The sequence below is a fragment of the Photinus pyralis genome, unplaced genomic scaffold (assembly GCF_008802855.1).
Source record: "Photinus pyralis isolate 1611_PpyrPB1 unplaced genomic scaffold, Ppyr1.3 Ppyr1.4_LG3a, whole genome shotgun sequence".
Taxonomy (NCBI): Eukaryota; Metazoa; Arthropoda; class Insecta; order Coleoptera; family Lampyridae; genus Photinus; species Photinus pyralis.
This window is the reverse complement of record NW_022170509.1, coordinates 10,697,535-10,713,191: the sequence shown is the minus strand read 5'-3', so window position 1 is coordinate 10,713,191 and position 15,657 is coordinate 10,697,535. Positions and strand designations below refer to the sequence as shown.

The 15,657-nt window shown below is 34.9% G+C and overlaps 1 protein-coding gene across 2 annotated transcripts; it reads left to right on the top strand.

Annotated features, from left to right (window-relative positions):
* The first annotated feature begins 1,279 nt into the window (after positions 1-1,279).
* LOC116165470 lies at positions 1,280-3,878 on the top strand. Of its 2 annotated transcripts, XM_031479934.1 has the most exons (5): positions 1,280-1,335; positions 3,193-3,239; positions 3,288-3,462; positions 3,509-3,589; positions 3,638-3,878. In XM_031479934.1, exons 1-5 carry the CDS (start codon positions 1,310-1,312, stop codon positions 3,654-3,656), a joined length of 348 nt encoding a protein of 115 aa, XP_031335794.1. In that variant the 5' UTR covers positions 1,280-1,309; the 3' UTR covers positions 3,657-3,878. The 2 variants fall into 2 exon arrangements, with proteins under 2 accessions (XP_031335794.1, XP_031335793.1); XM_031479933.1 differs by lacking the exon at positions 1,280-1,335 and having other exon boundaries at positions 3,119-3,239.
* Positions 3,879-15,657: the final 11,779 nt, after the last annotated feature.

Below are 15,657 nucleotides of genomic sequence, written 5' to 3'. Positions count from 1 at the left end.
ATCTCCAACGACACATTCAACCCCAATCACCAACCGGAGTGTTCGGAAGTTCCAGGAGAGCTTAGTGACAGTTCGGGGCTAACGCCCCCCGGTGAGTTACCTAATTGATTAGCGAGGATCGCGGTTAAGCAGTCGCGATGTTTGTTTACATGACCCTTTGGTGCGGAAGACGACCAGTCAGACTGAATGCTGCCATGCCAACCCCTTACGCGTAGATTACAGAGGGACGTTTCTAATGAAAGGTGAGTTTACAGTAGATTTGTCGCATCTTAATAATGAGTTCTGACCAACAATTAGCTCCAATTTAATTAGCGATTTCCCTTGTTGATATATAATAGGCCCCCCCCCCCCATTACACTTTTGTCAATAAGAAAGTATTTAGATAATAAATCATTTTGTGATTTAAATATTTTTTGTGATTTAAATCTTTTTAGAAAGTATTTAAGATACTTTCGATGTATTTAATTCATTCAAAAAGGTTTAAATCTAATTTTGTTAATTTAAATCACGTATAACGATTTAAATCATGTAATGATGTAATGATTTAAATCTTTTCCGATGATTTAAACGTTTTATGACAAAAGGTTTGTAAAGGATTTACATTCAATAAAACTGATTGGTCTGATGATCTTGCTCGAAACCCTCAACATCATTCATCAATATACCTACCATTTCTACCGTATTTTATTGTTATTATTTATTAAATTAAAATATGTACCTATTTTTTTGCGAAAGAAATTTTAAAAAACCAAGACATCGTCAATCTCAGTATACTCGATTTTGTAATAAATACGTATAAACGTCTACCGAAATAAAACCCGGATTAATTAGCTTAGTCAGGTTGAAACAAATCAAGAGAATTTGTTAGTATGTATTAACTAAATCGTCTCTAAAAGATTTAAATCACTGGGAAACGATTTAAATCTTTTCGAAAGTATTTAAATCTTTTTAAAAGATTTAAATCATATTTTTAAGTTCAAAATCAAAGATAATTTTCATGAAGATTTAAATCTTAAATCAAAAATCATTTTCCGTAAAAAGATTTAAGATCAAATGAGTTAAATCGAAAAAAGTATTTAAATCATAAAAAAGATTTAAATCTTATTAAAAGTGACAGCTCTGGTCGTCGTGCATCACTTTAAAGGACTTAAACCCTCAGTCAAGCGCGTGACTATTTAGAATAACTTACGACAAATTATTATATTATTGTAATCCCAAAAGGTACCTTGTAAATTTAGTTGCGACACGAGAGAGACTCTTACTGTTAAAACATTAACACGCTCCCTTCAATAACTAGACAAAACAGTAGATGGATGCTTTCTTAGCCTGTACGAGGTAAGTAATTAAATCTACAATAAATACACCTAATTTAATATACGTAACGATTAATTTACAATATTTGTGTGATCTCATCATAAGTCTTGCAATAATAATGAAGCTTCAAATTACAAGGAGCACAATTAACTATTAACAGTGTTTGTGCAACCAAATTGAGCCGCTGTAAAATAGCAAGCAAATTATGACGCCATTATAAATTGAAATAAAAACGTAGGTTTAATTAAGCTAATGAATTAAAATGTGTACAATAAATAAGTGGGTAATTAAATATACGTAACCGTTATCACGCACATAAGAAGGTGTTTGGAACTTTTCGAGGGGATCAAAAATTTAGCGAGGCCGGCAAGTGAAACAACCAACTAACTTGTACTCACAAGAGTATATTTACACAAGTTCTTCGTTTAGTTTTAGCACGAAGCTCACGTATTTTTTAGTTAAGCGGTATTAATAGATAAGACCGCGTCTCGTCAACTTTGATAATGTTTTAATAATGAGGGCGAACTATAGGTAGTCTCGAAAAAATGAATTGGTTAGTACATAAAAATATTGAACGTTTTATTATTTGGTATGCCTTTAATGTAAGTAAACACGAACTGGCAACAGTTTATGTGTGCCTACAACTGTGATATTGGTCATAGTTGATTACATACTTCCAGAACGATTGTGGGTACTCATAGAGGAAAAGTGGGTGGTCTGGAAGCGACAAAAAATAAATCCAAATCTCGAAGTGTCAGCCTAGCCTCAACTTACTACATTATACGAAAAGCAAAAGTGGGCGAGTGCTTCCCAAGAACTTTCGCACTAAATTGTAGTTTTTCATTGTAGTAAGACCTACAAACAATTGAATTTTTCTTTTACTCGCGACCCCCCTACTTACTGTTCTATAGCATATTAAGTGAAAGTTTGTGTATAAAAGATAGTCCCCCCAAACTCTTTTTGAGCCCTCTCATAAAATTCCCTCCGATTATGTACTTGTGGGTCAAAGTAATGGACTAAACCTCGAGTATATGAAATTTGCTTAACTTCCATACGCCAATTTGTTTGACCTTACGAAGACATTCACTTCTCTTCCAACTGGTAAGCGAATTTTGCCATTTCCTTGACAAATCTGGCAAATGGATTAAGTTTTGGATAGTTATTGGTTGAAAATCTCATCGTACACCATAATATCATTATACAGGGTAATAGATTTAAAACTTTCAGGTGACATTTTTTTCTATAGATTTTGATAGCTTTCGCTAAAAACCTGGCATAAAATAGTACTCAATGCTTAGGAACTTTTAATAGCTCGAGTTTCTATACGAGCAGAACAAATTTAATAAGAAATTTATCTGGAGGGTGGTTTACAACAGCCATCGTTACCTTACAGTGATGAGTGAATTAATTAAAACGCTTGGTTCTTCCCCCAAATTTGAATTTGTACCTACCCAAATATTTCTCCCGAACTTCGAATTTGTTGACTTAAAATCCACGAACCGCGCACGCAGTTACCCCAAAAAATGCATTTTCGCGATTACATACCATGTTCTGTTGTAAATGACCTTATTGCCAGGAATTCGCGATTTGGAAAAGAATTTAAACCGTCGATTGTATTTGTTATCGATATAGCATCGTTGGTATGTACATACAGGACTTTGAAACTATTGTCTTACCTTTCCTGCTCCCTTTTATTAATGTGATAGAAAGAAAAACGTTTACTATTTGTTTATTACGCCTATCCCGCCCCTTTGCACACGTGAACAGTGTCTGCATTTATAGCAAACCGAACACGATGATTGATTCAGATTAAACTTAAATTTGCTCCGATACGTAACAAACTATCACCATGTCTTTTTTTGCAATTCTTCTAAATAGTGGTGCGACTAGTGAGGGAGTTGATATACTGGATAACACCACAGAAGGTAGATATTAAGTTTAGATTTCATTATATTTAATATTTTTGAATAAAGGTCCATGGATTGAAGTTGCTCAGCAAGTTGAGGATACCGCGTTATACGTTATACTCTTTTGGAACGTACTGTGTCTGCTTACAGTTATTCTTTCTGTCCTACTTTATTTTTACATCATCCATCCAAAACCGGTTTATATTAAAAATGACAAGAAAGCTCCTGTGGACAGCAAGAAGTAAGTATAAACTCTTTCATAGCAATACATAACATATTTGTTTTAGAGACCAGAGGAAAATAAAAAACATTTTAAAAATTGGCGAACAACCGGATATATACGTTGTGCATCTTTCAGGTCCACTAAGGTATTTCTTTCTGATTTTACGTATGTTGAGCCTAACCCTTATTTTTAGTGACAAGAAAAATGGGTGAATTTGATATCTGATGAAGAACTACTAGTCGTGGCCCGTGGGTTAGTTATAGATACATCGTAGCCGTAGTAATTTTTATTGGGTATAATCTATTTTAAACTGTTTTCAAAGTGTAACTGATATAATCAATAAATGTAGTTTCATTACTGGCGATAATGATTGTGAGGATGTGTTAGATTTCAATGCCTATTTATACAAGGCTCAGTATTACGGACGTCGATAAAATGCGATAACATACCTCCATTATCTACCAGTAATTAAACCGTAAATTCTTTGCCATTTTACTTTTTTTAATCTCAGATCTTTATCCTGAAATCTGAAATCCTTAAAATTTCAGTTGTGCGGACTATGGACCACAAAATATCCTCCGAACTTGTAAACAAACAGTAAATCCTTACACCTGCATCTCAGCATCATTCAACATTACACACTTGTCCATTTTAATGAAATAGTGTAAACAAGTTAGTTCGAAAAACACGGAATAGAAGAAAAAATGTATAAAGTTTTAAAATTTTGGCTATGAACTGTCAGTAGGGACCCAAATACAGATTCGAAGAGTTCCTACTTCCCCGGTGGGAGCTTCATCCCCTTTCGCCTAAAAAACCATCCCCAATCGTTACCTCGCGATCTTTTTCGGCGTTCGTAAACCACAACTTCTACGCAAAAATGTTATAGGAATTTTTATATTCTCCGTTAAATTCTCTATAAAAATGTTCCTTTTTGTTTTTTGCGCATCTTCCACCCAACGCTCGTAAATGACATTGGGAAGTAAGCACAGTTTTCAGCGCGAAGAGAAAAAATGAGCCCAGCGTCGTATTATTATAACAATGTTAATCTGAGCAAAGAAATGCATAGAATCAAAATTAAAAAGCAGTTTTGTTCTCTACAATGCTAACTGTAGTTTTTGATGGATACAGCGAGAATGAGGAAAGAACAAAGAGTAGTGAACGTCAGCAAAAGCTCCTAAAACGGATATCTGCAGAAATAATTTATTTTCGATAAAGACAGCCAATTTGTGATTCGCATAAGAATTTGATGAGTATGCTTGCCAATAAACAGCGTTTCATTGGTTAACTGACTAGTACCATAGAATCAGCAAGTATTTCGACATTCGCTGCTATCGATGATGCCGACTTGCTAATTGTTCAGACTGCGATCCATGCAGCCAACAATTATGAAAAACCTGTTATTGGGAAATATATTGATTTGCTAACACTCCTTATCGCTTTTGCTCCATCGGACTTCTGCCTTTTTTTGGGAAAAGAAAATCGCAGACTATAAACTTAATAAATTCAAGAAAGGATTTACAGGGAGTGGTTTTTTGATCAAATTTCTACGTGGCGAGGAAAAACTTTAACTACAACTGAATGGGGCTGGATTAAAAACATTCTAACGCGAGTGGTTATGACTGTTCAATTTATCAACTTATATCCTGCGGCTGTAAAAAGGGGTGTAGAAAGCGATGTAGCTGTGTAAAAGTTGGTTTGCGCTGCTCTAATTGTCATGGGCAAAGTTGTTTTAATTCGATCAAGGAGGGCGATTCTGCAGAGGAAATTGGATAAATAGATATATTTTAGTAGTGGAATCGGCCTAGGGAAACCACGTAAAAAAACGCGCCGAGAGCTTTACCTCAAAGGTGGCGTGGAAACGGGCTCAAACTGCATAAATATCTATTTTTATACGCACCTTGTAGAAAAACACTGCTCTTTAATTTCGACTCTATACATGTTTTTGCTCAGACTAATACTTTTCGAAATAATCGCGGAAAAGTATGCTTACTTCCCAAGGTCATTTACGAGCGTTGGGTGGAAGATACGCAAAAAACAATAAGGAATATTTTTAATTTAATGGGGAAGTTACGGTTTACGAGCAAAACGCTGAGGTCACGATTGGGGGTGGTTTTTTGCGCGAAAGGGGATGAAGCTCCCACCGGAGAGGTGGGAACTTTTCGGATATGTGTTTGGGTCCCTATTGAGAGTTCATAACCAAAATTTCAAAACTTTGTAAACTTTTCCTTTTAAAAGAGCTAATTTTCCTACACTAAAATTTACTAGAGCATTAAACATGTTCTTGTTTCGAGCATCAAGTAATGGTGTTATGTTTACCAGTAGAGGTATTTTCATTGTTGGCGTGGATTAAATTCATGTATGAGAAGATGTGGTTTGAATCACTGGACAAGTTATCACATTTACAGGTGGGCGACTCGGCTTAGCCAATTTTATTAAGGTGAGCGGGGAATATATTCACAATTGTAGTTCAGTATGCTAGGGAAATGGTCAGATCCCATTCTATCTGATGAAACGGACCACAACATTTGGCCTGCGTTGCCATTTCTTTTTTGATTTTGAATTGTTGCAAGTAAGAAGGACGCTCTTTGGAAATTGTAAAATGATCGATATGATTGACAGTAAAAACAAAAAATTAGATTCTGTACACCAGGCATGGGCAACCTTTTTTTACCAAGGGGCCCAAATACAATTTTTTATATGCGCCACGGGCCACAGTTGAAAATCCAAATAAAAAGTATGTTTAAAGAAATCAATAATTATCTATTTCGTTTTGACCTATTTTCTGCTTTCGTAAATATTATTAAAAAAAAACAATAAGTACTCTTGAAAGTTGATACGATTGGCATACAAAACTTACCAGACGTGGATAATAAATCTCCAAATTTTCATTTATTTGTTTTATTTTTTGCAATATATGGGTTAAAAATGTTGCTTAACCCCAAACACGTGTCGGTTTATTGCCCCACCCAGTATACATCGCAAGGAAAATTCTGGAAAATACCTGGCGATATCTCTGAAACAAGAAAAGTGTCTTCAAAGAGGCTTTCAAACGTTCGGAAGCCTCGGATCGCGTCCACTAGATGCTGCACGTGTAACATAATCATATTAATTAATTAATTCGAATTTTTAATGTAACCTGGCGGGCCGTATGAAGTATTAAGTATGAATTATGTTAGCGGTCCGGACAAAACTTATGTATATATTAAAAGAAGTTGTGTAGATCCAGTGGCGTGCGATATTTCCTGTTTTAGAGTACTACTCATATCACAGATAGAAACACACACTTTTAATGCTGATTTTTTTTGTTTAAATATTTATAGTTACTGGTCATGTCCAATTGCTCTGTTAATTTATCGATTGGCCTTGCCCAGTTCCATTAGATTTCAGTTTGTCAAATGCAGGAAAACAGATATTTATTTAATAATTTCAATTGCAACATAATGATCGTTTATTAAAGTCGCCTGAGTTTATTTTACAAATGAAAATCAAATTGATTGTGTATTAATATCATCACTTAAACAAAAATCGCTTTCATTAGAGTCATTTTCGCCTAAATCAATAATTAATCAAATATCAAGAACATGTTCTGATTTCATACACGGGGATTCCACTTTTTTTAGAATATTCGCATGGTGATTGTAGGACACTTGAACAATATTGACGAAATTTTGTTTCTGCTAACTTTTTAATATCGTGGAGCTTGAAGGTTTAATATCAGCCCAAATTCTTTCAATGGAATTCAATTCGGGATGATATAGCGGAAGTCGTACAACTGAATATCCAGAATCAACGGTATACTTTTTTCAGACTGAGAACTGTATTACTATAGTCAACTCCAGTTTGGTCATCTTTTTCGTATAGGGAATATCTTTGTCATCCAACCATCGTTGCATTTCTTCTATGGCTTTCTCTATTTGTGTGCTATACGCTATGTCTATAAGAAGATAGCGTTTAGAAACCCCTGAATTTTTTTTTGGTTTTTGAAATATTTTGAAAAAATGGTGGTTAAATGGTGTGCATATATTATTAGACGGATTCCTTGAGGACAACGTTCCCATAAAAACGAATTAGTACCAATACTTTTAGAGGAAACCCCGATCAATTTCTAAACAGTTCGTAGTTATTCAAAGGCATTTTACAGGTCATACAAGTTGATTGTAATCATATTATGTAGCATCCAAATCTCTGCCGCTTAGTTAATTAATAACATGGCGCAGTGCAATGAACGCCCCAATGATTTTTTCTTTCTCAAAAAGTGTCGCGAATTTCTTTCAAGAATAAAAATTCTCCTAGCATAACATTTTATCTTTGCCAAATCTTGTCGGAAGCAGGATGGATAACTTTAAATAGAAATTCGATGAGAAAACTGTTTAATGCCATTCCTTTATAACTTTTAAAAGTTTTAAACTTTTTACTACACCGAGTGTACACCTAGTTACTTATTTATCCCGAAATACATAAAATAAACTAGGTAGTTACTTTGAATCTCTATACGATTACTTAAACTGGAACGCAATGCTTCGCTTTTTCTGCGGTTCTCCCAATACAGCTTATTTTTCATAACATTAAGTACAAGCAGTCAATTACACGGTCATTATGCACGACTGATGGAAAACTCGGAATTATTTATTTTTTGGGGCTGTATTTATCACATACTTTATACTAGGTAAAACCTGTATAAAAGCACAAGTACATTTAAAACTCGAAACTCAATAAATTCTGCGTTTGTAAATTTTAAATTTACTGCCCTGCATTACTACAGTCGAAGCTCTAGTATTCAAACAAGTTGTAAATTCTATTCTGCATTTTCTAATTAACATATGCAAAACCGTGTACCAATTTTCTCTTTTTCTATTTATAACCACGAAGCTTAACTTGCTTGCTACAATCAAGTAAAATCCAAGAATGACAATTTTATTGATCCTTAGAGTTCAATAAAACTAGCATGTCAGGGTGTTTTACAGTTTTCAGCATTGCTTATTTTGTTTATTGCCATTGTTGATGTGAATCAATTTAAAAGGCGCATTACTGTAGACAATGTTACACATTTCATCATGACGGAAAGGAAAATGCATGTAAATGATAATTTCTGAGATACAGCGGTTGCTCTAGCATTCGGTTCATCTCCAGCTGCAATCATTTTTCTTCTGGTAATCAGGAAACAATAATGGCATAAACAAGCTACGTTACAGGCCGTTTTCAATTCTTAGAACTCTTTCTATATTGTTTTGCTCTTGTGACTTCTCTTTAGCTAATATCTACTTTCAGAGACGAGACACAGATTCATTTTGATTTAGTCCGCCGATTGCGTCATTATGTATAAACGCTGCAAGTAATCTTGGTTTTTGATTCGTTGGATGTAGTGGTCAGTCAGTTATCATATATTATAGCTCGGCCTGAGGATGACCATACCTGGTCAAAATCGATAGCCACAGAAAATATAAAAAAAGTGCCAAAAAAACGTCTATCAAATATCTATTTCTTGGTTTTTAAATTTATTAGATGAGACATTAACTGTAGAAAACTCAGGCAGCCATCGGTTTGCCTCTCTCTCAAACCGTGCCTTACTTTTTGACTTTTTAAACCCGCATTAAAAAAATGCATTCCTTTGTTGAATTGTCCACTCTGGAATTCAAGATACTATCATTTGCCAAACGCTTACTTATAATGTATTGAGTACCATGTTGCATGATATCTCGGCCCATCTGTCTGCATGTTCTTTCATCCATATCTGCATAAAGCGATCTATCAGTGTTTTTTTAATTTAATTTTATTATTATATTCACTTACCTTAATTGGGACAATTTGATTACAACTGCGAATTAGGAATGATATCATTCTCTGGATCGTGAGAAGACGAATCAGCAGAATTCAGCAATTCCAATTGGTTCGTTTATAAAACATGGTTGACAATTTTACCACAAGTCGTGTTGAAAGGGGGGATAATTAAACAAGGAGATAGTAGACAAAAATTCTTGAGTTCAGATTAATAGTTTTTCCGGTGTTACGTTCCGAACAAAGAAAAAGATCTCGGCAGTCATCCGGGAAACTTCCAGAAAAGTTTTCAATAGGAAAATACCCAGGAATAACCATGTAGCTTTGTCGCTAAATAAAACTGTCTACGCAGAGAAAATACGGATTATAACGAATCTAAAAGGGAATAATAAACAGTTAACATCGAATAAAACGCTTTACTTAGGGAGACACACGGTCAAGGACAAACGAATTATGCGTGCCAGAATATTTTCGTTATTGAAAATAGTTATTAAGTTCCGGTGTTGATTTACGTATACACTGCCCCAACAAAGGATATTGCATTATGTCGTAAGAGTCTGTGAATTTATCACAGAATTTTTTGTTAAAAAACTTGCGTTTGTTAAACATTAATTAAGTAAAGTAGGCGAGCGGGCGTATTGGAAGTTTCTCCATTTAAGGATAAATATCAAATAACGCTAAGGTATTGTCTTCTATTGTCCAAAATCGGTTCACAGGCTTCAGCAAGAACTGGCTCAATGGGAGTTGATTTCATTGCACTCAAACAAACTATTATCTTTAATAAACTATTATTAGCTGACCATACAATACGCACCCATAGTCCAAAATTGATCGCAAATAAGCTCTATAAAAAATCAAGGCAATTTTAAAATCAGCCCCCCACCGGGTTTTCACGATCATTTTTAAGAAGTTCAGTCTTTTATTGGAGTGCTTGCTTGTAACGGCTAACCCCAAGGATTAACGTAAGAAAAAATTTCATCTTGAGGGTACCGACCCACAATTAGTGGAAGAAAAAGTTATCCGACGGGGAACTATTAAGTTTAGGGTAGTTCAGAAAATCGTGACCACGGAAATTAATCTATTAAATTTGAATACATAGAAAAATTAGTAAATGTAAATTAGAATTCTCTCATTATTTGAATTCTCACCAATATATCTATGGTCACTTTGCAGGTAATTTTGCAAGCAAGTTTGAGGTCAATTTTCAGAGAAATTAAGAAAGGAGACATTTTCCAGTAAGCAGGTCCCAGTAAACAAATTCATGTTACCCAGAGGTCATTTTAAATTCTTGAAAGAAATTCAAATTAATATAATAAATTCGGTAATTTTTTTCTTCAACGAAGGAATGGTCAACCCTTTTAATTGCAATAAGTCTATTGCAATAGTTTTATTGAAATTTTTTGGCTGAAATTTATAAAATTGTTACTCGAGTTCGTAGATGCTTTGTCTTAGATCCATTCTACTCGGTTCAAGTGAATAAAATGTTTGTCAAAATTTGAAGGTTTTATGGGTATAAGCCACTGAACAAAAATGTGTACTCTAGAATTCCAAAAGTGCAACAGATTTGCAAAAAAATTTCATCAGATTCCCAAAATACTTCCAAAACTGCAAAATAATTCCATTGAATTGCAAAAAATTCTATTAACTTAATTAAAGAATTCCAGTGACTTTCTAAAAGAATTCCAATGAACCATTGAGAATTTTAAGTGGATATTAATGTTGTCAATATAAAGCTGTTAAAAATAATTGATGATGCTTTTTTGTATAACGTTTAAGTAGAAGTCAAGGGAAAAGCGACGGGAAAAGTTTGCTTTCATGATTTTCACAATCAGCGGAGCAATAATTTAGTTAATTTTAGTCGTGGCATCTTTGGGCGAGTACTGAATATATCTATATCGCAACTGAGAACAAATCAGCAACTATGCTTCAGATTCAAAGACCTACAAACTAAAAAAAATTTAAAGTGCCAACAGAAGTTACTTTTTGTTTCTTTCTCACACTCTTTTGGAGCGATGTATTATAGAAATAAGTCGATGAGAAAGAGGATATGAATTTAGTCCCGTGCAAAACACACAGTCATACCGAGCGCTAAGGAATACTCCCTTCGAAAAATCAATAAAAAAAGTAAGCGACAACCTAAACCATAGCTTATAAAAAGATTAAACGAATTTCATGCATTTCAAAATCGCTTCATCAATTCCAAAATAATTTAATTAATTCCACAGTGGTTTGCTTATAAAATCTTCATTCCCATGTGCAAGTTTTGTTAAATACTTTCACCTTAGGTGAAATGTGCGCTATAAAATTTTGAGTTTGTTCATTTTGTGTTTTTGTTTTAGATAGGATTGTGTGTTTTAACCCAAAAAGGCTGACTAGGCGAATGTTATCTGGTGTCTCGACTATTTAAGCATAATGTTTGGTGCCAGAAGCCTTTTTGATCTTCTGGCTGAAGATTCTGACATGTTTGTATGTCAACAGAGTACCACGAGCCAGCGACATGAGTCGCCAAATACAAAACACGAATTATAAATTAAAATTAAAATTTTTTGCACTTTTTAGGTAAGCTTTTGATTCAGTAAGAGACGGAGAAATGCGTCCTGCAGAGCCATTAAATGCTAAACTCTAATAAAAATAATTGTTTCCAAGACAAGGGGTGCTGTGCAATGGAAGTTGAAAACTTTTCTCAAATTAAAGGTGCAGAAACCTGGAGAATGAACGCTTAAGGGTGCCTTCAGACAGTGGACCATGAGCGATCACATACTTTGCAATGCGATGACTTCTCTCTCTAAACTTGACCACTTAGACAACTATTTTATGTGATGCGATGTGTTTCTATGCTGCTTCTGGCAATGGTTTGAAATTCAAGCAAGTTTGATTTGATCGCCAGCCATTGCACAAATCGCAAGTGAAATAAATGGACACTGATTTTGAATTTTCCCCAATTGGGTTTCTTAAAAATCCTTTTATTCTAAGAAATGTTTAAGGACACTGTGGGATTACCGAGGAGTCTCCGAGAAACTTTCTAGAGAAAGTGTTGCTATTTCCATATTATGATTATTAGTTTTGTAGGTATTTTATAAAAACGGATTTAGATCGCTTTTACACGGGGGTACAATGATACTTTTTGATAATCCCGCCACTGCTCTGAAAACACTTTTCCGAAAAAGTACCTCATTGCGAAAGAGGTTGCAGAATGTCCAATACAATTCCCGAAAGTATCTCACTTTTCTAAAAATTTTAGTAATTAAGATTAACTCGTTACATTTTATTGTACCAACGAATTTAATTTCATTTTAGGCCCCATTTATTCATTATTCTGTCTGATACCGAGCGTTCAATTTCGTTCGGCTCAAAAACTGATGTACTGTTCACTTTGCGAAATTTATTGATGGATTAAATTGGATGAACGTCACTAAAACGTAGTAGAGCTACTTATCTGTTGACAGGGTGTATGTTCGTAAATAAAAACAACCAGCAGTTGATTAGATTCTAAGCAGACAAGTTCAGTTAACAAGAAATCACGTTTTTTCAAACTACATATACTTCACGTGCATTGTTCTTCCTGCTGTGTAAACGCTTATACTATTTGCCGTAACGTGTATAGCATACTAACCAGCAACACTCAACAACTTTAAAATGAAAATAAAAGAATCCCCAAAAGTTAGCTAACTTGAAAACTACACTTTATTAATGAAATGAGTGTTTTTCTCCACATTTACTCTGTTGCTTTTGAAATAATAATAAACGCCGAAGTGCATGTTGTGTGGCAATTGAAACAGAAATTTTGCAGTTTTTCATGTAACTAGATAAATGATTTATGCATAAGGAACATTTGCACTTTATGGAAAAGTAATTATACCTATCAAATATTTGCATAAAAATAGCTTTCGAAAATAAAAAAAAATCCGCTGAAACAACAATTTAACGCGCCCACGAGAACCATTCTTGTTGTTAAATTACATATTTAACGAATTCCAGAATAAAATCTGTATGGATTCGCGATGAATATAAACACAACTTGGCTTGTGACTTATGCGCTACAATACAAAATCAATGGCCACACGAAGACTGATTAATCGCGTTTCGACAGCGAGGCTGTCATCATTGACGAACCAAAGTCAAAATTAATGACTGCCCCGTCTTATATGCAGGATGAATCAAATTAACCTTCCGTAGGGAGCTGATAGTGCCCAAATGGGCGAGATTAGATTAAATTGTATGTTATTGTAGTACAAGACTGATACTAAAGTCGTGTGTATGTCGACATGTTTTTTTTTAATTGAACGTATCTTTTTAATGCCCCTAATAATAGAATCCTTTTCATGTGTAATGTCCTTTTCCAGAAATTCCGGTGCTTGTAGGTTCGCCTAAAAATGTATATAATATCTTAAAAGATACCAGTTGGGTTGTTTTACATTTAAAAAAGAACCTTACTTGGTGTTTGGATCTTTCAACTGGAAATATGTAGTAAGTTGTGGCTTCATTATTGACATTTGCTTGGAGATGTTCAACAGGCAGAACTATTTCCAAATAATAACCACAGCAAAATCATCGCTAATGTTCTCAATTGAATCTTTAAACTTAAATTATACCGGCTGATTATTCCAAAACCGAACATAGGGATTTAACATGGGAGAAGGTTTTTTTTTTGCAGATTGTTGCTCCCTATGTTAACTTAGAGGGTCTATAATGATACCAATCAAAAGAAGATTTTTTTACGAATTCGTTAATTTTCAGTTGTATTTTATCAAAAATTCGACAACAAATCCAATGAGCAAAACCATGTTAACCTATGACTCAATTGCACATTTTCTCGAGAATTGAAACAGCTTCATATACAGACAGAATGGGACGCTCATTAAACTGCACGGAAAACCAATTTTCATACTATGGTAATTATATCCGCTGTAAACGTGTTTTATGGTAAATACCTACATTTTCTTCAGTCATGGCTTAACATCATTTTGCTAATTGGATTTATTGTCGCTTTTGATAAAATAAGGAAAGGTACAACTGAAAATTAACTAATTCGTATATCATTAGAAGTTAACATGGGGAGCAACAACAGCAGTTCTCTTCATGGCCAAAACTCCACCTGAGCCCGACATAACTCTTGTCAAACTCAAGATATGCACAAACTAAGAGGGATTCTTTTCCTTCATGCATTCTCAGATTGTGACTCCACATCGGCAGCATTTAGAAAGAGTAAGGTGGTCTTGTGTAAAATGTATCAAAAGCATGCCGACATCCGTGAAGCAGCAGCTGTCTTTTCAAACCTCCCCTCCACCCATGAAGAAGTGGAGAAACACGGTGCCAAGTCTTTCTTGAGGTGGTACTCAGCAAAGCAGAAGGAGTCGTCTCTTAACAGCTATCGCCATGAATGCTTCCTGAAATCTGGGTACCCAATGAAGCCAGATATTTCGTCTCTCCCACCATTCGACGGAACAGCACGCAGCTTTCGAGTGTACCAGTGCCAGCAGTGTCGGGACGACCAATGGGGTCGGGAAAGAGATCACAACAACCACCTGGTACCAGTCCTCACAACCGATCCAGCTGCACGTGAAGAAATACTCATCTGTATTTTCTGAAGATGCACGACAATCTGCAGTTCTACGAGATAGGGGTTCAAAAAGGGCTTGTTTGTAATGGGATACCCCTCCAGGAAGAGGAAGAACGCGAAGAAGACATAGACGATGTCGAAATCGTGGATGTTTTACCTCCATCTGAACCGGAAGACGCTCCAATCAAGGAAGAACAGCCCGCTCCATCCCGCCCGAAGAGACTCAAAAGGTCCACGCCCACTGCTCATGACAGCGATAAATCCATGATGTCCATTATTTGAACCTAAACTTTCTTTGCTAATATTCTATTACGTAAAATTTTATCACGCAATAATTATTAAACTAGATTTTTTCCTGGATATATTACCCACTAGGATGGTTATTTATTGTCCTTATATCATAAATAGAAGTTAAAATAGAAAATAGCAAGAGTGTAGGTGAGAAATCATTCAAATCGTTTGATATAAAAAATATCAGGAAATTTTAAAAATGCTGTAATTTTTGGCCGGTTAACGATAAGTTGGGAAGGAGCTATATATTGTCAGAAAGGAATTTTTTCTCAGATTTTCTCAGATCATCGGTTCACAAGATATAAAGGAATGTTTGATGAAAAACGTGAGGTAAAAACCATTTCCGACTTTCCGGAGCTTATATTTCGGAAACGGTTGGGAATTTCGAAAAAGTGTGTATAACCTATACAACCTTTGCGCCCCTCCCCCCGGGAAGGCTCCAGTGGGAATCCTGATGACTTTGAGTATGGTTACGTCCTAAGGGATCCGAACAAGGTTCTGTAGTCAAACATTCCGCTTCCAAAAAAGAAATAATAAAAATGTTTTAATTCATCTGAGCAATTTATGTGAAATACTGTAGGCTACAC